The 25,625-nt window shown below is 39.0% G+C and overlaps 2 protein-coding genes across 8 annotated transcripts in view; both read left to right on the plus strand.

The window, feature by feature from the left end:
- The window catches only part of SPAST (spastin), a 32,894-nt gene extending 22,259 nt beyond the window's left edge, over positions 1 to 10,635 (plus strand). For all 5 annotated transcript variants that reach the window (XM_072332798.1, XM_072332799.1, XM_072332801.1 and 2 more), the window contains 6 exons: positions 965 to 1,044; positions 1,826 to 1,868; positions 2,531 to 2,610; positions 3,507 to 3,577; positions 4,378 to 4,418; positions 5,584 to 10,635. In XM_072332798.1, the coding sequence (XP_072188899.1) occupies positions 965 to 1,044; positions 1,826 to 1,868; positions 2,531 to 2,610; positions 3,507 to 3,577; positions 4,378 to 4,418; positions 5,584 to 5,706 (438 nt within the window). In that variant the 3' untranslated portion in view covers positions 5,707 to 10,635. The remainder of the gene's footprint in view (positions 1 to 964; positions 1,045 to 1,825; positions 1,869 to 2,530; positions 2,611 to 3,506; positions 3,578 to 4,377; positions 4,419 to 5,583) is intronic.
- Positions 10,636 to 10,907: 272 nt separating this feature from the next.
- SLC30A6 (solute carrier family 30 member 6) lies at positions 10,908 to 24,806 on the plus strand. Of its 3 annotated transcripts, none has more exons than XM_072331796.1 (14): positions 10,908 to 11,001; positions 11,780 to 11,866; positions 12,665 to 12,749; positions 13,647 to 13,689; positions 14,463 to 14,528; positions 14,949 to 15,029; positions 16,417 to 16,452; positions 17,438 to 17,532; positions 18,339 to 18,387; positions 19,203 to 19,322; positions 19,579 to 19,681; positions 19,957 to 20,004; positions 20,581 to 20,649; positions 21,959 to 24,806. In XM_072331796.1, the coding sequence occupies exons 1-14, from the start codon at positions 10,999 to 11,001 to the stop codon at positions 22,454 to 22,456; spliced, it is 1,383 nt and encodes a 460-aa protein (XP_072187897.1). In that variant the 5' UTR covers positions 10,908 to 10,998; the 3' UTR covers positions 22,457 to 24,806. The 3 variants fall into 3 exon arrangements, with proteins under 3 accessions (XP_072187897.1, XP_072187898.1, XP_072187899.1); XM_072331797.1 differs by lacking the exon at positions 10,908 to 11,001 and adding an exon at positions 11,095 to 11,297 and having other exon boundaries at positions 21,959 to 22,573; XM_072331798.1 differs by lacking the exons at positions 10,908 to 11,001; positions 11,780 to 11,866; positions 12,665 to 12,749; ... (2 more) ...; positions 14,949 to 15,029; positions 16,417 to 16,452 and adding an exon at positions 16,694 to 16,771 and having other exon boundaries at positions 21,959 to 22,573.
- The last annotated feature ends 819 nt before the right edge of the window (positions 24,807 to 25,625 follow it).

A 25,625-nucleotide genomic window follows, 5' to 3' on the forward strand; every position in this document is an offset into this window, starting at 1 on the left:
CTTTGTTTGCAATTGCATATTTTGGTGAAGTATGTTTCTGGCAAAGTAAGAGGATTCAGTGGGTTTGAAGTAGAGTTGTTGCATTGGTTGGGTTTTTTTGTTGTTTTTGCTTTTCTTTAAGGATTCTGTCTCACAAAAAGCGTGCACTTTCTCAAGGGGTAAGGTGAGATTTGAGAGAGGATAATTTCGAAGGAACTACTTCAGATCATTGGTTTACACAGCTCTGACACCTCAGAAATGCTCATTTTTTCTGTTAGCATGCTTTGTATTGAGTTTGTTTGGGTTTTGTTTGTATCATAACCTAGAAATGACAACATGCAGGTTAAACATATTTAACTGCAGGTATGTGATATCCAGGAAAACAAAATGGATATTTCATTATTGTGTGCTGGGGGAGGTACCCACAAATGAACATCAGAATGCTTTTCTGTCACAAAGCACTGATATTTCTATTGAAAAATCTTCATTTTCCCATAATACAGTGGAATACTGCTGCAGCTGCGTAGTGATAATAATGAAGTAAAGGAGGAGAAGGTAACAGTATAGAGAGACATAACATGATTAAGAAAAACTTGTCCAGAGTGGGATGAATCGGGACAAATAGTGCAGTGTGGCAGTAATGTGCAGAGTTTACTGCACGCATGTATTCGAACAAGGTTTTCTTTTAAAATGAAGAGAAGAAAATCAAATGTAGTCTTCAAGTTAGAAACTTCAAATCAAGGTGGAGCTCTATTACACAATACTTATGTGGATTGTTTTGGATTCACTTATACAGCAATGAACTTGAGCACTGCCTTGCGCTTCTTCTGCCTTGATTTTAAAGCATTCTTTAGATAAATATGAAGCTAACTGCATTAAAAGAAAAGACATACAGTAAAATCCTGTTGGTGCACTGAATCAATGGCAAGTTTTCAGTTCACAGCACTTAGTTATAAAAACTGTCTTGCTTTTCTATGTTACATAGGTACAGTCTTCTGGAGAGGACAGAATACTTGTGATGGGAGCAACAAACAGGCCACAGGAGCTTGATGATGCTGTTCTCAGGTATCAGAATATCTCTTCTCTTTGAGTGTGATCATACCATGCTTTTTAGGAGCAGCAGGTTTTGCTGCTTACTGTCTTGATTATAAGTTTTTGACTAATTAGGCAAAGCTGATTGGCAAGAATAAATTATTTAGCTTCTCAGAGGTGCCTCTCTTTTGAGATACATCTGTACAAGCGCAATGGTCTTAGAACTGTCTAAAGCAGCATTGTCTCTTAAAACCAAGTCAGTCTTTTATAACTCCTGCATCTCTCATGCTGCTTTTATTTTTTTTTCCTTTAATTTGAAGCTTAAAAAAGAAATTTGATGAATGAAATTTAGTACTTATTCTCTGTGACTGCTTGACTTCTGATGTTGCCTGCAGTTGAAGATGTTGCTGTAGGTTTGCCATAGGCCTTTTTTAGCTAAAAGCTTTCATCTTTGCTTCTCGGTTCCTTTTAGACTGAGGAAAATAGGCATGTCAGCACTGTCTGAACAAATAATTGCATTTATTAAAAAATTCCAGAGATCTCTTGGGTCCAGTGAAGAGATGCTTTATCTTACTGAGAGGCAGTGATTTTATTTTACTTGTAGAGTGTTTCCTCTTTGGGAGGAATTTCACGACCACATCAGGAGTAAGGTGACACCAGCAGCTCATGCAGGTTGATTTTGTTTTACTTTTAAGCCTAGAGGTTCTGCTTCCTAGAATTAGATGATGGAAGTGTATCAAGCCAAATGTTAGATTCATATGCACTACAAAACCAGAGGGGTGTTTGTATATTTATACATGTTTGTTTTTTCTAGACGATTCACCAAACGGGTATATGTATCTTTACCAAATGAGGAGGTAAGTACTGGTTTTCATGTGTGTTCTTTGATTTGAGGTGCATTTTCTCTGAATCAAAACAGAAGCCTCTGAAAAGTATTTCACATTATGTTCTTGACTTGCCCTGGATGATTGCAGTTTGGCAGTTTAATTTCTGGCTCAAGCTGGCCACATAAACTGTGCTTTAAGTCTGGCAACTATCTTATGCTGTTGCATTTTTCTGTGCTTGCTACAAGCAAATTTAGTAGTAGTTGCTCAGTATTAGAGAGATGTTGCTTACATACTGACAAGTGTGGACAAGTCTGAAATAGGACCTGTAGGAGCAGGTTTGGTTGGCAGGGGAGAGTATTTATTGCAGAAGATGAAGGTAATTAGGTAATTTAGTGTGGTGTGGTCTTTTTTTTTTTCAGTTGTACAGCAGGTTAGGACTTTTGATAAGGATTCTAACATGTTATTCCATGCCTCTTTAGAGCCAGCGTGATCCTTGTTCTCATTATTAGCAAATCCCTCTCTCTTTCTCTGAAGAGATTATTTTGTAAAGTCTAATCACAAAAGCACTGCAGGCAAATTTAAGTCAGTGAAGCACAAAAGCGAGCCTGAACATGTAGTTTTGTTATTGCAATAAAATTTTAAGTGTACCGTGAAAATCAGTTTTACATATGATAAATGTATCATCTTTTCAGACAAGATTTATTTTGCTAAAGAATCTTCTAAGCAAACAAGGAAGTCCATTGACCCAAAAAGAGTTGGCACAGCTAGCGAGGTAAGTATTTTGTAACTATACTGAATTTTACACACTCATTTACTGAATTCATTCATGCTGTTTTCTTCCCTCTAAATTTAATCTGACATTGATCTTCAGGAAGTGACAGTACTGAGCATGCAATGTCTGCATTCTGAGAAGTTGTTCTTCTGTCAGAGTGTAGGAAATTGTTTTCCTTTTAGGATTGTGTATACATACATATATATATATTTACCCCTACACTATGTAATGGGGGTTTTTATTGTTGAAACATGCTCATCAATACTTTTATTGAGAAGTGAGGGAGATGCTGCTTTTCACCCATTTTCCCATGAGTCCTGAGATTGATTTACTCTCTGGTATCAGCTAGTCAGCTGTTCCTGAAGCTTTTCATAAGGAGCCTACTATGAAACTGCCACTTTCAAAACCAAATATTACTGTTAGATTTTTAGAAGTATGTGCTTTTGCCCTTTGCTTGGCACCAACTAAAAATGCGTGTTGTTTTACACATAAGACTGGTAAAAATCATTGATTTTTTTTATGTGGTATTGGATTCTCATTATATTGGGTTATGGGACAGTTGAATTAAATGATGACAAACTAGTGGTAAGATGTTCTCATAACAGAAGCTTGACTTTTTTTCATCAACAAGTCTTAGGTGGCTGCTGTCATCTTGCTTTTGCTTGCATTTTAGGCAGGATTTGAATATCTGTGCCTGACATTTGTCTGGAAAAGACTTGCACGTAATCAGTTACATTTAATGCATTACTAATTTATTAGATTTGGAAAGCAACATTTAAATAGTATTTCTTCTGATCAAATAACGTCTTAACCATGTGCAATTAACAACAAGGTATTTTGAAGCAATTTTTCCATTCTTCCCTTCTTCTCCCATCTCCTCCTTTTTCTTTTTAAAGAATGACAGATGGATACTCTGGAAGTGATTTGACAGCATTAGCAAAGGATGCTGCACTGGGTCCAATCCGAGGTAAGCTAGCACAGCTTTTATGTTTAGGCTTCTAAAAAATTGCAGTACCCTTAAATACTTTGAAGGTGTTTATCTAGAGTAGTTAAATTAATGTATGCATTTAGAGATAAAAGTTTTACTTTGATGGCCCATCACTTCGCATGCGAGTCCATATTGAGAAGAGATCACAAATTATTTCCTCTACCTGATCCTAGCTTCCAATTAAAATACTAATTGTTTTTTAATGTCAGCCTTGCTGATCCCACCTATGTTCTTTGTACCCTCAGAGCAAAAAGTTTCCTATACTCTGATACCATAATAATACTTCAAAAAGAGAACTGTAAAATGAGAAGGGCTACTGAAATGATGAACTCCCATTATTAGCATATGCAGTGAGATGCAGTCTTATGTGCCTGCCTGATTTATTTCTGTGTACTTGGCTGATAGTACCTTTTTGCTTGCTGGGAATTGTGCATGTTCTGCTGGTAGAGAAATGTGGGTCCTAAGAATAAAATGGTGGAGGGCAGCTGTCATACGTGGATGCTTCCCTTTGTGAGGAAGGATGTTGTTCTGACATACTGTGCTGTATCTGTAGTGAGTCACTTTGGAAGCAGCCTGGGTGGGAGGGTGCTCAATGGGAAGAAAGAGGAGGAAAAGAAAAATGCCACTATATACTTTTCCTTATGGAATATTATGTTGATGCAGATAGACACCTATCTTGTCTGTGGTGGTGTTCCAATTAAAACTACATTTTAGTGTGTTGTAATTGTCAGAAGAGGTAGGTTTTCCTACAAAACTCAGTAATCTCTTTATTTTCACAGAACTAAAACCAGAGCAGGTGAAGAATATGTCTGCCAGTGAGGTACGCTGTTCTAGCAACTGTTTTCCCTTTTGAAAGTAACGTGCTCAGCTGAAACTTTTCATGTCTCTTTGCTTATGCTTAGTATCCTACAAAACAGGAGTCTGTTTTTTCTTTTTTGGCTGTTACGTCTTTGTGATTATTTCCTCACCAAAGAAGTTTCTTTAAAACTGTGTGAAGAAATATCTGTCCTCAGATATTAGAGGTTCTTTATGTTCTTTGTGTAGTTTGGTTGTCAACTTTAAGAGCACCTCTTTTTCTCATAGTCTCCAGTATTGTTAGTTTCAGCTGACTGTCCTGTCTTTTCCCCTCATACTGATCTGGGGCTCCATGATATCTCTCAGATGACATCAGAAGCCTGGCTTTTGTTGTTTTTGTCTTTTTCAGTGTTACTCTTCCAAAAACTTCACAGAAGCTGTACATAAAATGTATATTATATATATTATAAAAGTATTATATAAAATGCTTTTTTTTGTCTTTATGTAAAACAAGTCATTTTAAGAACCTCTGAGCAGTTTTAAATCTCTAAGCCTAGAAAGGAGAAAATGAAGAAATTGGCTCTTTTAAAGTCTTCTCGGAAGTACCTGGAAATCATGAAACCTGGAGGATCAGCACCATTTGTAACATTAATACTCATTTGATGATGAGAATGCCCTTACACACTCTTTGCCTACCTCCCACTGTGTCTGGACATATTTCTACTTATAATTGTGTTCTCAGTAAACTGAAGGGCATATGTTGAATCAGAGAATTGAGATGAGAAGATTTACTTGACCGAGAGCCCACTGTGATCTTGAATACATTATCTGTTTATCTTTTTTTGGGTATGGACGACCTCTAGTGCCTTATTCTCCTGGGGCACGAAGTTATGCTTTAAATGTGCTTTAAAAATCCCACATTGTACACTCAGTCTCGTGCCCCTATGTGCATTGGCTTACACCACCTAGCGGAATAGGAAGCAGTAACACAGTCTCATGGGTTATTAAGTAACAAAACTAACATAGTTATCAAACATATTATAAGAAAAAAGTAATGATAATCTTAAATGACACAAGACTATTGCATCAGATCATGTGAAGCATGTTAGAAGTAAATACTGAAGTACTTTTTGAATAAACCAAAGCATTTGAACTGCTTGTCATCCTAATATCGTTTGCTTTTCTTTTAGATGAGAAATATTAAATTATCAGATTTCACCGAGTCTTTGAAGAAGATAAAACGTAGTTTGAGCCCTCAGACGCTGGAAGCATACATTCGTTGGAACAAGGACTTTGGAGATACCACGGTGTGAAACACTACTTCAAATGGAACAAAGCGCTGCCTGAGGAGCAGGAGTACAGACTACTGAAAAGCAGCCAAAGTTTACAGGACTTGGCAGATCTTTGAGTATCTGCACTAAAACTTGAGAATATGAAAAAATTATACAATGTGAAATAAGTTCATCAAAACCTCCTTGCCGTTTAGTGAGGATTTACACACTGTAAGTAAGAGCACAATAGGACTTTGGGTAAGATTCCTACCAATCTGATCATAGTTTGTGTGTTTTGTTTCAGTTGGAAGGCTCTGATGATATTGATCATTGGAAGACTTTTTCCCTATGTTGTGTGCATTACTTTTGTTTTTAATTCTGCCATGACACGAATGTCTGGCTTCCTTCCTGATGACTACTAATAGTTAGGTTGTTTTGTAACCTTTGGTTCCACTTTTGTCTCTTTTTTTATTTTTACCCTTAATGTGCCAAATAAAACAAATTCCCCGTGCAAAGCTGAAGAACAGCATTGGGGGATTACGTTCATTACAATGTAAAGCGCAGCTGGTCTGTTATTCTTTGTCTTTTTGTTTAGTTGTATGTGAGTGCATTGTTCACAGAACAGTTCTAAAAAAGACCTGTGATAGCAGAACAGCAAAAAACCAACCAACAAAAAACTATACAACCAGTTCAAACTGTTCTTAAGAAAACGACTAAATAAGAAATAGATTAAGACGTTCATTTACTGGCAGTATTTTCACTTAACGCGATTTGTAATGCTTCCATTGATAGAATGTTAGCTTACGCTTATGGTGTGCAACTTGAAGACCAGCTGTTTGAGAGAGTAAGTGATGCTAATTGTCAAGTTTCAGAAATGTGTTTCTACTTTGTATTTTGGTCCGGCTGCGGTCATTTGAAAGTGAAATTTCCATTGTGTAATTTTTTTAAACCTACACATTTAACCTTTAAGCATAAGGCTACGTGTTTAATACATTGCAAACATTAATGTTTTTATAGCTTTCATATGTTTTTGGTTTGTATATTAAAGTATGAAACACTCAACTGATCTGCTTTTTTTGAAAGAAACTGCATCTTTGTACAAATACTTGGATTTTTATTATATAAATGACAAGCTATTAAAAAAGTGCAAGCCTTTAAGTGCTGTAATAAAACATCTCTGCCTTTACTTCTAAAGGCCTGACATCTTGTTTACAAATTCTGCATCAATCAAACACTGGGATGTTTGGAAGGCAGATACTAGTTCCTTGTCAGAACTGCTGTAAAATTAAAACAGACAACTCTCCCAGCTTAGTGATGTTGCAAAGTTTTGTATTGTTTACAATTGTTTTAACTAAATTCAGTTCTCTCTTTTATTTCCGTATGGTTTGAATGGCAAACTTTGTCCTTTTTCCTTTAAATTATTTTATTGCAAGGAATAAGTCTTAAATATTTCTGGCACTATTTATTTGAAAATTGTCTGTATATGTTATGATTTTATATATGTGAAAGCACATAGCTGATGCAGTGCAAAGGCAGTAATACCAAGAGATGACTTGGTGTTCGCTGCATGGTATTTGTTACGCGATAGCTGAAGCTGTGTAAAGCTTTTGAGATGTATACATGCAATATGTTTGGGATTAGTGTGTTTTGTGTTTTGTTTTGTTTTTTAACCAGGGGCACTTTTAACTTTTTAAGTTGCTTTTAATTTGAATATATGAAAAGATTGTGTTACACTAGTATGCCTTTTGAAACCATTTCTAACCAAACCACTTTCTAGCCTTCTAAGGGAATGACTCTATCAAATGTGTGTCTGATATAGATGAAATGTGATTTTTGTTCCCCTGAACAACCTTCCCAGAGAAGAAATGCTGAAAGATTTTAGTTCGTCAGATCTCCTGTCTTTTTTGCTTTGCCGCAGTTCTGCCTTCAGTAGAGTTATCTTTGAGATTTCTGGCTAGTATAATATGTGTTTGTCACAGACTTCATAGTGTTAAAAACAGGTATTACTGTTTAGTAATATATATGCCAAATAGATAAACAGATAACAAATGCCTCTGGTTTTCCTACTGATAAAGCTTGCAAATTTTTCCTGGAGATCATTTGCAAATGGGAGCTCTGAGGTAACACTCGTGGTTGTAAGTGTTCCTAAATATTTGTTATCAAACTCAATTTTCCTCCGTTGAATTTTGAAGAATATAGCGATATTAATTTCAGATGTGTATTGGCAGGTGATAGGTACCTGAAGTGTAAAGGTAGAACATTGCACCTCCTAAAACACCACAAGCAAACAGCACAGAGGGTCAGAAGCCTGAGCTGCTACCTCAGAAAGGAAAAGAACAACTGGTTCAGGACTGGAGAATGTGAGCCGCAGTAATGTTTTCGGTACCTATCCTGCCTCAATTATTTTCTGTGTAATGTCTGAATTGAAGCTCTGTGGATGCCTTCTGGAACACAGTTAGAGCTTTATTTTGTTCTGCAATGTCAGTTTGCCCCAATAACTGCTGTACTTTTTAGTCTGTAACCAAGTGCCACTTGGTTCATGAATTGCCTTTAAATTACATTTACACATTTACACTATTTCCTGAACAGTATCTTTTAATAATAATTCTGTCCCCCTCAGGATATTTAATCACATCTTCTGATTTCTGATGTTACATATGCTGAGTAATTTCCAGCTCAATGATTTTCATCTGTGTGCTAGATTAACTATGTATAAAAGCAAATCTAAAAACAGAGTGGGGAGGGGGGAACCCACAACTCACATATTTTGTATAGAACTTTGCGACCATATATGTCATAAAATCAGATTATGTTCTAATGCAGTATCTATCTTGAATTAGGTTAGGATAAGCAGGACAACAGCTTGGATGCTTTTAACCTTTGTAAAGGTTACGTTTGCATTAAGTCCCTAAACTGACTTATTTTTTTTCCCCTTCCCTGGATGAATCTGTCCACTGCTGTAATGGATGACTTGACCCACTTCTTAGAGATTATTAGGAAGCAGCTTGTCTGGCTCGCTGCATATGTTTTTTTACTGGCCTGAAGTTAAACACTTACTGGAGGGAAGGGAAAAACAACTGTAATGAGACTGCTGCTTTTTTTTTAAACTATCTTCTTTGCACATCCTTGCCTGTTTTATTAAGCAGGAAATACCTGTTTTGTTTTTCTACCCACTGAAGGAGCAGTGTTTTCTAAGGCAGCGGGTTGCTTGCGGTGGTATGGTTATGTACTTACAAGTCTCACCTGTTCTCTTACTGTGTCAGAATTATAGTTTAGTGCATTAGGAACAGGCATTCCTCCCCAAAACTTCTTATCAACTGTACTTCAGGAAGTCAGAGTAATGGTTTTGTTGAATGTGGCCCAGCAACTTGCTTTGTTTAGGTACCAAACATGATAGTAACACTTGATAACTGGAATGGAATCTGAACTGGGGAGGAACTCCTTCTCGCAGCAGTAATTAGAAGCACATCTTCTAATCTGATCTCCCTGTTGGATTCCTTTGAATGTGATTAAAATGGCAGGTTTTTACACATACAACTTCCTGTGACAATTAAACTTACCTTCCAGTATAGAAGAAATTGGTAGGTTTTTTTTTCCTGTTCTAAACAAGCAATTTTTAGCTGGCACAGCTGTCATGTACGTTGGGTGAAATTTAAGTACTGGGAAGCCAGATATGTTGGCAAATTTAACTGAAGTATCTGTTTTGCAACTGATATGGAAAGCAGCATTCTGTTCAGGACTTCCTTAACCACATGTGATGAAATTTCTTGTGTGCTAGAATCTTCTACTGCTTTCCTACAAGACATGGATAATTGCATCGTTGTGCCTAAGATAAGTTTAGCTATTCTAATGCTTTAGCGATGCTTCTGCATGTGGCAGCTGTGGGAGATGGCAAGCACTATTGTAGGTTACAGATCTTCATTCATTTTGTGGTAGTCTTAAGCTCCTGTATTTTTAGTGCTGGGGACTTCTACCAGTTGTCAGATATGAGGAAGTAACAAGCAGGCAGTGGAGAACAGTTCCCTTAGTTGTCATGCTCATTAGAGGCAGTTACCGATTTCACTGTTAGGCTCTCTTGAGCTTTTGGTTAGTACTGAAGGACATTGTTTTACTCACCTACTTGAGTTTCCACGGTCGTCCTAAGAGATGACCAATAGATAAAAATGTTAAGTACTGTAACTTCAACAGGACACGGATGTAAACTAGCTTCCTGCAAAGACAGAATCATCTAAAGTGTACACGGAGATGTGTATTATATTCTGTCTGCTTCTCTTGTAAATTGTAAACTGTCTTGATGTAAACTGTTTACTTTGTCAGTAACTACCTCCTGAGTTCAGCAATAATTGACAAGGTAGACACTCCTCCAGTGTATCTAAATGTATTGGTTAAACACTGCAGTTCTGTCAGTACTCTCCAGTTTCATCATTTTGATTTGCAAGTGTCTGGAAGCTTGGTCATTAGGCTTTGTCTTCATAAGAAATGCTTCTAAAAGTTCTGTTTCAGAGGTTGACTTTGAAGAAGACTTTCTTCGTAGTTGGTTAATACAGGTTTATTGTTTCAGGATGTTAAAGGTGTGGTCTCAGTACTGCAGGGCTTTTTGTTTTTTGCTATTTGAAGTGAGAAACACTTGATCTAATGCTTGCATACCTATCAGGGGGGCTGAGAACATGGAAACTGTCACAATTCAAATCTTCATTCAGGTGAAGGCCTAGTCAGTGTTTTCAGAAGTCTGGATTTAAGTGACAAAAGCAAAAGGTGGAGGTAAATCTCTGTCCCCTACCCTATTAAATACAGTGAATAACTCCAGTTTGAGACGGAGTTGATGCTTGTCTTTAGTTGTGTTGAGGGTCTTATGCTTCAGTGTTCCCTAAAGAACGTTTTCTGGAATGTTAAACACCGCTTTATTACTAAGCAATGTAAGACAGCGTGGTGAGCAGTTACATAGCATTAGCTTCACAATAAAATGTTGCATTTATCCTTTTCTTACTGTTCTCGTCTGTTATCAGATAAAATATCCAAAGCTGCCAGCCTTCTCATTAAACCTGAATCTGATGAAGTTGTTACTGCTTTAATAAATAGAAAAAATCAGGTGTTGTGCCTACTGGATGGTGGAACAATAGATACGTAAAGATCTCATTTAGTTTCTAAAGGACTTGAGTCAAGTTCTTAATACTAATGTAAGCAAAGTCTTACCGCCCTACCGGCGCGCTTCCTTTTACGTCACATCCGGTTCCGCGCGCGCCCCGAAGGGTCTGCTCGTTACCACAGCGACGGAAGCCCCCTCCGCCTCTTCCGGCCTCGCATGGCGCCGTCTCTTCCGGTGTGGGGAGTACTATGGTGAGCTGGACGCGCCGGGGAGAGACGGGGCGGGCGCTGTGAGTGGGAGCGGGGTGCTGAAGGGGCTGGGAGGCGGCTCTCGGGCGGGCCGGGGGGGTTCCAGCTCCGAGCTCGGAGCGCGTCGTCTCTCATCACCCTTTGCGGCGCCGCTCCCGCCCCGCTCCCGGGGCAGCCCCGCCGGGCCCGCGGTGACGTGGCCGCCCGGGTTTTCCGCTACGGGTCGGGTCGGGTCTCCATGGACACGGGCAGCGGCGTCACCGTCGCAGGTGGCTTCTCCGGGGCCGCTGTGGCAGCAGGTGGGGGTGCTCCTCGGTGTCGTGGGGGGGGCTCGGTAGTGATTTACCTGGAGAGAACGCAGTAAGTGCTTTGCTTTTGCCTCGGGGAACGTACGTTTGCAGCCTGCGGTACTGCTTTCTACTCGTGGTACCGAACGAAACGTGGGTGTGCCTGCGGGTACTGAGAGCGGCATGAAGCACAGCTGTGTTGACAGGCGTGTCTGTCAGCCGATTGAGTCTGGTTAGGTAACCTGCTTGAAAACACCTCTCCAGCCTTGAATCCTGGTCTGTGTCAATATGAGGCTTGATTCTAAGCCAGTCATCGTCTTGTGGTGACAGAACATGTTATTGACAGGCACCGTTGTATTTAACGTTCTTTATGTCAACAAATCACAGTGAGCTTTCGTTATGGAAATAGTTCATAAGTGAAGGTTGTTTTGTTTTGTTTTAAATCTAAACTGGGGGTTGAGTCAAATATTAAATTAAACTTTAACTTTCTTAAGGGGACAATACACCTGTTCCGCAAATCACAGAGATCATTGCTTGGAAAGCTAACACATGAATTTAGGCTGGTTGCAGCAGATAGAAGGGTGAGTATTTCTTTTGGTCAATAAATAACACAGATACCAGCTGTGCAAAGTTGAGATGCGCTATTCATTTAAGCAAATGGTCGGAAATATCTTTTAAAAAGTAGCTGTACTTCTTTAAAAAAGTGGCTGTGTTTTGAATTTAGTTTCACATTGAGCTTATACATCACATTAAGATTATCATAGTAATGCTGTCTGCTGTAAATACACCAGAGTGTCCAGATATGGCATTATTATTAGCACTGTGAATGGTAACGATGCTTTTCTATTTTTAAATGGAGTTGTACTTTCTGTTAAGTTGGAGTCCTATGGCCTGTCCCTGATAATTAATTTTCCCCAGAGTTTTGCTTGTGTTTACTGAGTTAGGTGGAACTGTCAGCTGAAGCTGCACAGGTGTTTTTAGGGCCAAAGTTCTAGCATTAAGAAAGGAACCCGCTTAGATCTCTTGACTGTACATCTCTGTCAGAACGGAGGGTAGGAAATAGAAAGCTGCTATAGTTCTGTCTTTAAAATTCAGGTAGAATGCGTTACAATTAGATGTGGAGGGATGTCTTTTCAGACCAAAAAGTGTTTTAAGCGTAGTACTAATGCTGCTTGAAAATGAGTTTGGGGACAGTCTGTAAAATTAAAATAGAACGAGATTGTCACCCTAAAGTGAGTTGCTTGTTTTTTGGGAGAGACGCAGGTAGTACTGCTTGCTTGATGAAATGCTGCGGTGCTGTTTCTTTAAAAGAAGATAGGTATGTTTTTGTCTTTGTAAATCTTGGAAGGTGTAAAATATGTGTTTATTCTCCTCAACAGTCCTGGAAGATCCTGCTGTTCGGTGCTATAAATTTAATATGTATTGGTTTCCTGCTAATGTGGTGCAGCTCTACAAACAGCATAGGTAGGTGGCTTTTTGGCAGTGAAGCTTCTAACAGCTACACCGTGTTTCTGTACCCATGAAGTTCCAGAGTACTACAAATCAAAGCTCTGCACATAATGGAGTTGGGCGACTGAGAAACCAGGTCTGGAAAGTGCCTCCTTTTCGTTTGCTATGGTCATTGTGGAAGCATTTCTTGGCAGAGAGGTGTTCCAGGATTTCCAGACTCGTGTTGATTTTTCTCCATGTAGCATCCTCTGCCTTTAAGACTGCAAAAAACAATTCTAAACTAGTCCTCAAACCTGTTCCTTATAAAAGAAGTACTAGCAACATGGAGAGATCCTCATCTGCAGTTGGTTGAGAGCATCTGTAGTGTGGCAAAAACATTCTCTAATGTCAGGAATGCCCTTTTTAAATGTTTTGTGTTTTTCCTGTTTCTGTACAGGGGCTCCAAGATGCTCCCTATCAGCTGTACTGAAAGTAGAATGCCCTGTATTTTCAGTTTGTGACATAGGTGTTTTTGCTCTTTTAGATGAACTAGAGGAGCTAAACAAGTGAACCTACTATTTCCTGCAGTAATGCGTGTAAGAGATCTCTTGCTTTTGTGGAGTATGTGTTACAAGAAGGCCTCCCAGCTTTTCTATTTATACTATTTATTCCTGGTAGCTTAATACCTTATGTAGGTGGGCATTTAGTAGAATTTGGATTGCCATAATCAACCTGTTCATAAAGTGAGAGGTGCTGGTGTTTTCAAAACATTCATATTACATGCACATAGAAAAAAAGAGAGTACTCTGCTGTATCAGCAGAGACCATTTGTTTGGATAGAGAACGGCATAGAGGTGTGGTGGAGGGATTTAACAGAAGAATACAAGTGACTGAAAAATTAATTATAATTTTTAAATCTTTGCTTTTTTACAGCTTTAACTGCTTACACATATTTGACAATCTTTGATCTTTTCAGGTGAGTTTTTCCCATTTAATCTCACAGTTCATTTGTGCCTGGTTTTGTTTGTTTATATACGCAGAAAATGTATTGACAAACACATACCAGTGGAACACCAGCTGGTTTAAATGACTGTAAAATTGTACATCAGAATAAATAGAGGAGAAACACCTAGCTGTGTTGACAATGATTAGATTCCTTTGTTCATTTCATAGACTTTTGCTTTGTACTCTTCACTTGTAAGCGTGATGTCAGACAATATTAAAAAGATTTTCACAAAATACCTTTTACTGTCGGACAGATTTAGGTCTGACCTCATGATGCCTCTGGTATCCCTTCAGACAAACTCAGTTTGCATGCAAAATAAACACTACTTGTGCTTACCAAGATGTCAGTGTAAAATGCATTACATTTGGGGTTGTGACAAACTTGATTTAGGCTGAGTTCTGCACTGAAGGTTGATGGTAGTCTTCGAAAGTGCAGCATGTAGTAAGTACAACATTGGCTGTCTCCTGATATAAGGACTTAGACTGGCTACCAGTATGCTAATGTTCTTTGCAGTCCATTTTCTGGGAACAGCTTAGATGTCTTGGCAACATCCCTTTTGTTTCCAACCAGTCTTTTCTGGATTCACTGGAAACCTCGCTGGGATAATGATGGAAGGGTTGAGTTCATGGTAGAATGTTATGTTTGATAATTCGGTTCTGATGGCTGAAGTGTATGTCTGTAGACCTCAGAGTTTGTGAAAGCCATAGTTGTTTATTAGAGTCTAATTCTCTCTTTTTTTTCAGCTTGATAACATGTCTAATAAGCTACTGGGTAATGGTGAAGAAACCCAGTCCAGTCTATTCATTTGGGTGAGTACTATTAATGAGATTCAGTGTTTGATAATACAGCGTGTGATTCATCATTGAATATCCTTGCTCGTGTTCTGTAACAGCCACCACAGACAATTGGTGTGCGTAAAGACTGGTTCTCTAAAGCGCAGGCACAGCATACAGGAGGAGAAAGGGAAGAAACCAGACAAAGTACTAAGGAATGTGTAATTTTAAGCTGGAATTGTAGTCTTTCTTCTGTCAGAACAAAGGTTTGTTTGTGGTAATTGGAATTTGGGCTTAAATTGAAAGTTGTGCTATGTTGTGAACTTCCAATTTCTTTTCATCTGCTTGAAAGAATTGGAACTAGTAGGTTTATTCCACTTTCTTCTCCACAGACCGCAGTGCAGTCGGTGAATTAGGAACCCTGAACGTTTAACAAACTTAATACTTTAATTGCAGGTTTGAGAGGTTTGAAGTTCTAGCTGTATTTGCTTCTACAGTTCTGGCTCAGCTTGGTGCTCTTTTTATACTGAAAGAAAGGTAGGGATCTGTATGTTTTTCTTTGATTTCTCTTGCATAAGAAGATATTACACATTGAGCAAAAGCATGTGCGTTCTACAAATGCTATCTGTAAAGATAAATTGTAGAAAAAATATTGATAAAATATATCTCTAATTTATATTGATTACTCTGCACAGAGGCTTTAAATAAAATGATAGGAATTGGTCATTGGAATGTAGCAACTGTCAAGGAAAAGACGATGTTTTTAGGAATGATATTTTCCAAGCGCTGTTAGAAATTTGGTGTAATATGTCTCCCTACGCATCTTGACTTAATAAGTTAATTACTAAGTAAAACTTATGGGGAAAAAGTTGCACTGTGAAGTAAAGAAACTCCTTAATATCCTTGGATATTAAGCCATCCCTGGATGTGTTTAAGAGCTGTTTGGATGTGGTGCTGAGGGATATGATTTAGCAGAGGGTTGTTAGAGTTAGGGTACTGGTTAGGCTGTGCTCAGACATGATGATCTTCAAGGTCTTTTCCAACCTGGGTAATTCTATGATTCTATGAATATGCTAAGGATCAGAATGTTTAGGCTAGCAATTTCATCAGTCCCACTAAATTTGCTGAGGCATTAATTTGACGTACGAGAGGTTCCAGATGCAGGTGGTGTTTCAGGTGGTTAGCCTTAAAAATTATTGAATTCTTCAAAAATGAAAAAGCTTTTTTTTAACACCTAGAATGGAAGCAACTTGTCTTCCTTTTTCCTTTCCAAAGGTTCTGTTTCCTCTATCAAGGCATATATTAACAACATAGAAATGTTACAATATTAGTTGATCTTTTGTCCCAAAATACATTGGAATGGATTTTAATGAGGAAACACCATCAAAACCTCCAATTTTTCCGACGTTGGCTTTTAGACATTCCCAAAACTTATCTTAGGTTTTCCTTTGTTACAGCAGGATATTTCTTATCTCACTGGTGGGTAAAAACACAACAGCTTTGTATCCCCACCATAGAATCCGATGGCTGCTTTATTTGACCTTGCTCATTGAGAAGCTGTAAGTCAGGGATTTCAGACTCTCTTTGTTTTGATTACCAGCAATAACAGTGGTGAAAGTAGCAGTGTTTTCTGACATGTTCATTTACAAGCATCTTTTTAACGTGTAGACAATACCTATGATAGCTGTCATGTATGTGGCACAGTGTTGAAATAATTGGAAAACCTGTCCTGCTTCATCTCAGTGATACATATCATCGTTGCTTCAAAAACTGATGCGCTTACTGAAGTTACTTGTTTTTCCCAGTGTTGTATGTATTAGTTTTGTTTATGGATGGCAGCTATTTATTCAGAACGTAAGAAATATGCTTCAGTTGTCAAGTCTGTATTGTGTAATACAACTCAAATTTTCCGTTGTTTTTGTAGTGCAGAGCGATTTCTGGAACAACCTGAGATACACACGTAAGAAATTGTTTTGATATGTGTAATGATGGGTTTTTAATTTTCCTTTGTATTCCTAATTCTCAGTCTAGCACGTTGTAGTCATGGCCTGAACCGGTGGTTGAGCACCTGGGAGGAAGGCAGGGCTAACCCAGGGAGCTCAGGTGCAAGCAATCTGAAACAGGTGGAGTCAGGATCCACCCCTTCCCAGACCTCATTTACAGGAAGGCATTTGCTATCTAGTGTTCTTTGTCTCCATATAGTTTTACAAAAGTTTAAAGTTAGGCGGTTAATGTGACTTTGTTTTATTGACATTTGGAGGTACAGAAGAGAAAGCCAGGTTAGTGCTCACATTGTAGGAAAGGCTCTGTGTGAGCATACAAGCCCGCTGGCTGCTGACTGGCCTCTCAGCGCATTTGGAAGAAGTTGTAGTATCTGCTGCCTCTTGCTAAATCCTATGTTAGGAGGCTGGTATGTTGGAGGGAAAGGGGCTGTAATCATCAGGGAACTGGATTTATTATCAAGATGATGATGATGAGCATGGGAAAGGGTAAAGAAGGGGTGGAAGGTGTGGTGAAATCTTAGTTTTAGTACAGAGTAGAGACCCTGTGCCCTTGCTGTAGGAAAACAAATGTTGCTATTTCTGCTAGCGGGGCAATGTATTTATTCAACTTCAAAGGACAGTGTGTGTAAATATACACCTGCATGTATACGTGTGCATGTGTATGTACATGTGTGCAGTTAGTTACTCAACATTATGAACACTGTGCTCAGTGTGAGGTGATAATGTTAATGCATGATATTGACAGATTGCATTTTTTCCCCCTGAAATGCTAATACGCTGTCAGTTATTAGACAGTGTGCTAATACATCTTAGTTTCACTTTTGATTTCGATGAAAGCTACCAAGAGAAGTGGGTGTGACATTGTTAGCAGTAATTTCAGCTTGGTTTCATGTATTTTGTCGATGACATGAAATAGCTACCTTCTTTTTTTTCTCTCTTTAGGGGGCGACTACTAGTTGGTACTTTTGTGGCTCTCTTTTTCAATTTATTTACCATGCTTTCTGTGAGGAATAAGCCTTTCGCGTATGTCTCTGAAGGTATGTGATTGAAATATATCAAGAACTAAGAAGAGGTTTTAATGTTCCTTTTTTTATGAAGGAATGACATGTCTGGTTAACTTCGTTAACTAGCTGGTACATATTACTATTACTTCTGAACTTAATGCAGTTTAGAATTGCATTCCGGATTTCATTCCTGGTTTGCTTACATGGCTCTCACAATTCCATGCTGAAAACTGAGTATTGCTGTAATGCTGAAGTACCCTTTATTTTCTGTCTTTTAAATTCAAGGTCGTATTTCAGATTTTACTTTTAAAACATTTTGTTGGTTAATTCATGGATTGAAAATAAATGAATGTAATAATTCCTTCTTAATGGTACTTTTACCTCCCACTTTTTCCACTGTGAAATAATCTTGCAGACACTCACTAACTGCTGAGACACTGTTGAGTATCTTGAACACTAGTCAAGTGGGAGAAGTCCTCTCACTTTCCTGTGCTTTCTGTATATTTTGCCATACGTAATGCTTCATTTCAATGAATGTAATTTTGTGTAAATTACTTAATTAGAATTACTATATATGTATTATACTTGATGTAATGTAGAGATAACCGTGTTGAACGTAACCTGAAATTATATTTAGTCAGTTCAGGTTGTTATATGAAACAAGCTTTTTATTTACTGCCTAGAAAAGCCGGGCTTTGTATTGTTAACGTGACAGTGATTCTTCTGAGATGCATTTATTTATTCACAGTGTAATAGGTTCTTCCCTTAACATAAAACTTGAAGTGTTTTCTCAAATGGATTGCTTTACTTTTAGTCACTTCATTCACTTTCTTTTGAAGCTGCGAGCACGAGTTGGCTTCAGGAGCACGTTGCAGATCTCAGTAGAAGGTAAAGCTCTGTTTTTACAGTGGTTAACTTGTGGGAGGCAGTGCTGTGCTTTGTGCATAATAGCAGTTCTGAAAGATGTTGAGACAAGAGCTGTTGCTTTGTAGAGGTTTATAAAGCAGTGTTATCTACTGTTCCAACGTGTGGACTCCAGCCAAAGCATCATCTCTCATATTTCCAAGATGTGTCAATCTCATAGTAATACATCTTTCTGTATACCTTCCCTTTGGATGTGTTCAGTACATTGTATGCAGCTCTCCTTGGAAGAGATGAAGTAAGCTAGCTTTGTGTGGTAAAGACCTGAGCTGCATTTCTCACCAACTGTTACCTGTCTGATCGATGCATCTTAGGGTGATTTCTTTTTAATTACTCTGTAGAATAAGCAAGCAGCTGGGATGATTGCAGTTTAAATGTGGTATGTGAAATTGGCTATGGAATTTCCTCACCTGTCCAGCAAAAAACTGGAGAGCCTGTGTCTTACAGGCACTGATTCAAAGTTTCTTATACATCTTAGCTTTTAACTCCCCTGCTGCACCGTTACCTGAATGCAAGACAATGTCATTTGCAAATACTTTTGTCAGATATCGGAAGTGTTTATTTCTAGTTTCACGTACCTTTTTGAGTACTTGTGCTGTTGATATGAAAATACGTATGTCAAACTGTACTGTAAAGTGTTACGTACAAGCAGAGTCAGAAGGGCTTTTAGGGTTCTTGGAGGAATCATTGACTGCAGGGTGTTGCGTTCTGAAGTAGTGGGTCTGACTCTTATGCATTTTGTGGTTTGGAAGCTAACAGCTGCTTGTTTGGTTTTGTTTCAGTATTTGTGGAATCATCCCAGGATTGAGTAGCATCTTTCTACCACGGATGAACCCTTTTGTCTTGATTGATATTGCTGGAGCTCTAGCTCTTTGCATTACGTATATGCTCATTGAAATCAAGTATGTATAGTTGCTGTTTAATGAAACTCATTTTATATCCATTCTGTGGGAAGCTGCTTTTTCTTATGTGAAAAGAACATTCTCATCAAAAACTGTAATATGTATGAATGAATTTGCAGTTGCATTAATGCATTTATCGTTTCTCCAAGAGACATAGTTAAGATCTCCTCAATGTGTATGCCATTTCTTCTCATTTCTTTCATTCTTTTAAAGTCCTCTTGCCTTTTTTCCCTTACTTTTTTTTCTTTCTCTCTAGCAATTACTATGCTGTAGACACAGCATCAGCTATAGCAATAGCTTTGATGACATTTGGTACCATGTACCCCATGAGCGTCTACAGTGGGAAAGTACTGCTCCAGGTAAGGCAATGTTGCAAAACAGTTTTAGGGGGATTTCAGTTTTGTTAAACGTCCTGATCTGTTTTAAGGATGTAAATAGGAAATGTTCCAAGAGGAGTGTGTGATAAAGGGCCAGAGGAATTGCAAAGACAGTGAAAGTGTTCAGCGTGAAGAAATAAGAATGTATTGTGTCATATCATTGGTCTTGTGTAGGTAAATTGGTTTTAAAGGCTCTGTTATTTGACCAAAGCCAGTTAATCTTTAGTGTAACTTATTTTTTTCCTTTGCTTTTAAAGACAACCCCTCCACATGTGTTTGGCCAGTTGGATAAGCTTCTTAGAGAGGTAAGTCAGCGGTAGACGAGATACGTGGCATGTCATGCACAGCCAGTGTTAAGTAAGCATTCAGGAGTATGAAGACTTTATGACTAAATAATCCAGGATGATCGCTTAGGGATTTATTTATTTATTTATTCTTGGATGTAGATAATATGGAGTTTGCTATCTAAGACAAGTAAGTGTCACAAAGGTGTCTGGAACATACCTTTTCCAGTGCTGCATGCTGTTGGTTGGTTGATAATCTTTTAAGTTTTAACCTGCTGTGCAAGAGGCTTACCAGTGTACGCTGAGGTAAAGAGGAGTAAAGAATGCTGTTCACAGACAGCATATCAGGTTTAGACAATGTTTACATTTCACGGTGAGAGCTACTTTAACCTGAGCTACTGAAATCCACTTTTCTGATGGATTTGAGTGTTTAGAGATAGCGGGAGGTAAATGTTAATGTTACAGCTAACAGGTCTGTTCCATTTTGTAGTGTGGAAGCTGTTGTTTCATTAATGAAAGTGCTGGTGTTCAGCTGTGTGAGTATTTCTAAGAAGATGTGAACATTTCTAACTTCTCGTATTTTTGGTGGAAAATTAGGTTTCCACTTTGGATGGTGTCTTGGAAGTTCGAAATGAACATTTCTGGACCTTAGGTTTCGGCACTTTGGTAAGCGATGTCTTCGCTGTCTTTAAAAAAGTATTACTTTATTTAAATAAAAGTAGTAAGGAAAGTCTTTTAAAGGCAAAAAGAAAATAAATGGATTGAGTCAGTGCTTATTTTCTCCCACCTTAGGTTTTGTTACTGGTTAATATTCTTCATGTATGTAGCAGCTCTGAATTAGAGCATTTTAGACTTCATGCTGTATTTTGGCACTGCATGTAATAGTAAAGGCATCTTTCTAAACATGTGAAACCTCTCTGTGAGGAGAACAAAACTGTAGACCTCCATGTACAAAAGGACCTCAGTATTTTCAGCGTTTATACGTAGCAGGAAAAAAGAAGTGCAACACAACTACAGGTGTGTGCTGATATTCTACTGACAGAAAGAAGGCCTTTTTAGTGGTCTAGAATGATCACAAACAACTCGGTTATTCTTGAATCGATGCAGGTATGTTGTGATAGTCAGAAAATTAGGACTGCTGCATTTCTTTTTGTTGTTTCCACTTCTTAATCCTTCCATTAAGCTACTTTTTGGAGGGAGAAAAAGGGCTTGGTCAGATCTTGGCTTGTATGTTTACCTACTGGCATCTTCCAGATTGCAGTAGAAACTCCCAGAGACCTCTTAACTGCTCCGTCTGATGTAAAAATACCCTAAATTAGCAGAGGCTGGGAACCATCTTTTATTAAACATGAACTGAAAAAGGATGTGAGGGGTTCATTTTGTGTACCCTTTTGCATCATTAGTTCAAGGTGAGCAGTGCAGCGTTACTGAGAGGTAGGCAGGGATAGCTCACAGACATGTACGCTTTGAGGAGAAAGTCATTCTGAGTTCCCTGAGGGGCAGTGTCTTTCCTTAGTTCTTGTTAGTGGGTTCACTTGTAGCATCTGCCATGCATTCTGCCATGCATTCTGTTGGCTTTGTCTACTCCAGCAGCCTAGTGATGATACATTTCCTTGAGTGTGAAATTGGAATTAGTCTGTGCTTTCTTCTTCTCTCAGGTGTTTTCTGTTGTTGCCTTTTGTTTTCATGCCACCGCATGTTGTATTAAAATATATATAAATAGTTCAGTTTGAAGACACTCTGCTGTTCCCGACTGATCTTAATGTGTTCATGAGGTGAACACGTTATCAGAGATCAAAATCTGTTCTAGCAATGGAATTCTTGGGTATGCTCAGTCGGTAATCTCTACTGAGAATGATCTTTCTGTGATTCTCTACAGGATAACTTCGCTGCTTCTTGAATGCATGTGGAGAACCTTATGAAGGTGACTGTTATTTTTTCTCTTTTTTACTTATTTTTATCACTTTTTTTGTAGGCTGGATCTGTCCACGTCCGAATTCGGAGAGATGCGAATGAGCAAATGGTACTTGCCCACGTCACTAACAGGTTATACACGTTGGTTTCAACCTTGACTGTTCAGATTTTCAAAGATGACTGGATCAGACCTACCTTATCATCTGTGCCTATCGCAAACAATATGCTGAACCTTTCGGATCACCACGTTATTGCAATGCCGTCTTTGAAAGCTGCTGACAACTTGAACCCTATTACATCTACTCCAGCAAAGCCCAGCAGCCCGCCACCGGAGTTTTCTTTCAATACACCAGGCAAAAATGTGAATCCAGTTATCCTTTTAAACGCTCAGACGAGGCCCTATGGATTAAGCCTTAATCATGGATCCACACCTTACAGCAGTGTACTCAATCAAGGATTTGGAATACCGGGAATGGGAGCAACTCAAGGATTCAGAACTGGCTTTACAAATGTCCCGAGCAGATATGGAACAAACACTCGTGGTCAATCCCGACCATAATAAACAGCATTATTTATTGTACTTAAGGGTATTGACTTAATTATTTTATTACCCAATTTTTATGAACATTTGGAATGTCAGAGCATTCCGAATGGCTGGGAACAAGTGCATTGTTCATACTTGTGAAATGGTTGAATTGCTTTCTTTTTCTCCTTTATGTTAACAGTAGCCTGTGTAACGCCACAGATGTTTTCCAGACTTAGGGTACTTTACAGATAGTTTTTATAGTGTCTACTTTTATTCAGCTTTCTATTCACTCTCCTGTTGTTTTTTTTTCCCCCCCAGGAATGTATCAAGATTACAGCACAACTACACCAGAGGGTCAGTTTGTCACTAAGCAAAGCTTTTTACTAACAAGAGCAGCTTGCTGAGTGCTGAAGGGGTTCAGGGAAAAGGGAAGTGCTGATGTGCAAGACTGTTCTTGAGGATGTTCTGATCACTGTGTTAAGCCGCCTTCTGGCAAAGTCACAGTTAGTTTTTGCAGGGTTGCAAAAGTCCATCAGTATTGGTGTTATGGCCGTTGTAAGGACAATCTGGCATGTCAGGTTCTAATTCATTTTATGAGACAAAGTTTTTAACACTTTTGTTGATGCCTTTATAGAAATTCAGGTGGCTCAGCAGCCATTTTCTAGCTGTACGTTTTCCATATCCATCTCTGGTATTTCTTTTTGATTTAATTTCAGAACTACTTAGCAATATACTGGGAAATAAAGGATTTCAAACTTAAGGTTTTACAAGCACCTCTTTTTTACAGTGAACCCTGTTTAAGATACAGAACAGATGCCTGTTTTGTTTCTGGAGCCAGTATTTCATTTTTCACTATGGAAAGTGTTCTCTGATTTGTGACTTTGTATTTTGCCTCTTTGTATTTGTCCTGTAGTTTCCTGTAGGAGAAAAAGATGACTTACTTCTCTGCCGGAGTTTCTGTCCAAACCACTGTTGGTTCTTACAGTCAGTGCTGGAGTGCTTAACATTTGGGGCACACTGGGAACAAGGCTGCCTGTCTGCTTTTGCATTGTTGTTTTACTGTGCCTCTAGAAGGCCCTGTTTCTTCACAGCCTTTCTCAGGAAGACCTTTTCTCTGCTTGCTGTTTCTGCTCTGATGGTAACAGGGAAAGGCTGTGTAGAAATCCATGAGGATTTTGTTCTGTGCTCCCTTGCAGTATGCATCTTTTAATTCCCCAGCCAGTACCTGCTTTGCATTTTCTTCTGCTGTTGGGGAACAGGCTGCCCATTCCTGCCCTTTCACTTGCAGCTCAGGGTGCTGTGTGTTGGCTTGCACCTCGTTGTTGTGTATCCAAAGTCTCTCCGTTTGTCGCAGGCAGAGAGCTGTAGTATCTCAGGGACTCCAAGTGTAATAATGTTTGTTAGCTGAAGATAATGAGTTCGGTAGAGAAAAAGATCTTGTTCTGTAGAGCTGAGCTGAGAAGCAGCCATCTCCGTTAGAGTTTTCAAGATCTGTGGCCTCTTAACATTGGCTGAGGATTTTTTTTTTCCCTTGTTTTTTCCATATATGTTTTTTCTCTGCTGCCTCTGACACATGGAGAAGGGTGGCACTCCTGCAAACAAAGTGAGGTGATGTTCTGCATGGAGGCCCCTTGATGGGATTTTGTAGGCTGAGGGTAGCATCCAGACCGCATATAGCAATGTAAGTTACACACAGGGGATCTAACTGTGCAACAACAACAGTTTCACTGCTGTCTTTGAATGTGTAACCATCAGGAAAAGGCGTTAGCTCCATAACTCCCATGCTCTCATTGCTGTGTTTGTGTGTAGCCCGTTGGATGTGCCGTTGCTGCGTGGAGGCTCGCAGAAGTACAGAACACTTCAACAGATTTCCTGTACCTTCTGGGTGCTCAGCTGGGCTGCACTCTGCACCACCTGCAACAGCGGGATGTTTACATTTACTACTCTCACGTGGCCTACTGCAGAGCTGTTCCTTGCTCCAGTTTCATAAGCGACTTTTCCTTGTTGGTGACGTTTGAAATGCGTTGTATTATATTGATTGCATGCCCACTTGTTTTTAGCAGAAAGTTAAAGCTTCATTTGATTAAAAAAGAAGTAACAAAAATGAAGCCGATCTTTGATTTAAAACGCAAAGGGAGAACGGAATCCCAGAGTTCTGAGTGCAATATCATTACTTTAACAAAGTTATTTTTCGAGTGATTGTTTATACATATATATATATCATACGTGCAGATGATAAAGGTTCTTTTAGAGATCAGGACAGCTTTTTAGCTGCTTTATTGTAATGAATCTAATTCAGACTATTTGTTAAATCAACGAGAGAGTGAAATGTCTCCTTTTATAAGAGGAAAAATAAAATCAGCGTCATCCATGAATGACAAGGAAGGAAATGGTGATTTGTGTGCAGAATGCTGTAGTTATCTTTCGCTCAGAGAAATGGACGTGCTTTATGGGATGTTCTGAGTGATGCCCATCCACACCATGAACAGAAGCGTGTTTTGCTGGGTCCTTTCCTGGGTAGATTGGTCCTTGTAATATTATTTCTACCAAAAGCCTTTTTCCTGCACCTTTTCTAGTTGTATTTTGCGGCTGGGTGCTCACCATCAAGAACAATTATATGACGTGTGACTGTGAATTGCTAATTTCTTTTGTCTTCATTCCTGGCGATAGGATTGCTACTCCAGCAAGAGGAGGAAGAGGACTGCGACTCACTCTTGCCATCACTTCTGCTTAGAGGACATTCTGCATTGCTACTCCCTTAACTGGTTCCAGCCGTGTGTGCTTAGGATCACTTCGCTTGTAGGTAAATGTAGTGAGTGCTGAAGAATGAGGAGTGTGCATCATTACTTTTCTTGTGATGAACTTTATAGAGGAGCTAAAGCTCGTGTTACAGCACACATAACTGGCGTAAACCCCAAACTGAAAACCTGTTGAGCACTGACTCTTGACTTTGTTCCCTTCCCCCTTGTTACTAACCTCATACACCTTGAGGAGGGCCTTGACAAGGCAATGACAGCTTCCCAGGGATGGTGGTTTCACCAGACTCTAAGAGTTTGTACAGGTTGTCTCCTACCTGCTCGTTCTGCATTGGCTTAGAAGCAGTGAGGACCCATCTTGTACCATGTCTTTACTGACAGTTGTCAGGGCTTTAGTTCCACAGTCATGTGGGCAGATTTCTGTATACAGCTGTTGTTCCCTGCCT

This window comes from Excalfactoria chinensis, chromosome 3 (assembly GCF_039878825.1).
Source record: "Excalfactoria chinensis isolate bCotChi1 chromosome 3, bCotChi1.hap2, whole genome shotgun sequence".
In the NCBI taxonomy this organism is placed as follows: Eukaryota; Metazoa; Chordata; class Aves; order Galliformes; family Phasianidae; genus Excalfactoria; species Excalfactoria chinensis.

Bases quoted from the DNA above. Each gene is read 5' to 3' on its own strand.
- SLC30A6 (XM_072331796.1), top strand. The intron at 11,867-12,664 runs GTGAGTATTTCT...TCTCCTCAACAG, and splicing joins TGGTTGCAGCAGATAGAAGG to TCCTGGAAGATCCTGCTGTT. The intron at 19,682-19,956 runs GTAAGGCAATGT...TTGCTTTTAAAG, and splicing joins GTGGGAAAGTACTGCTCCAG to ACAACCCCTCCACATGTGTT.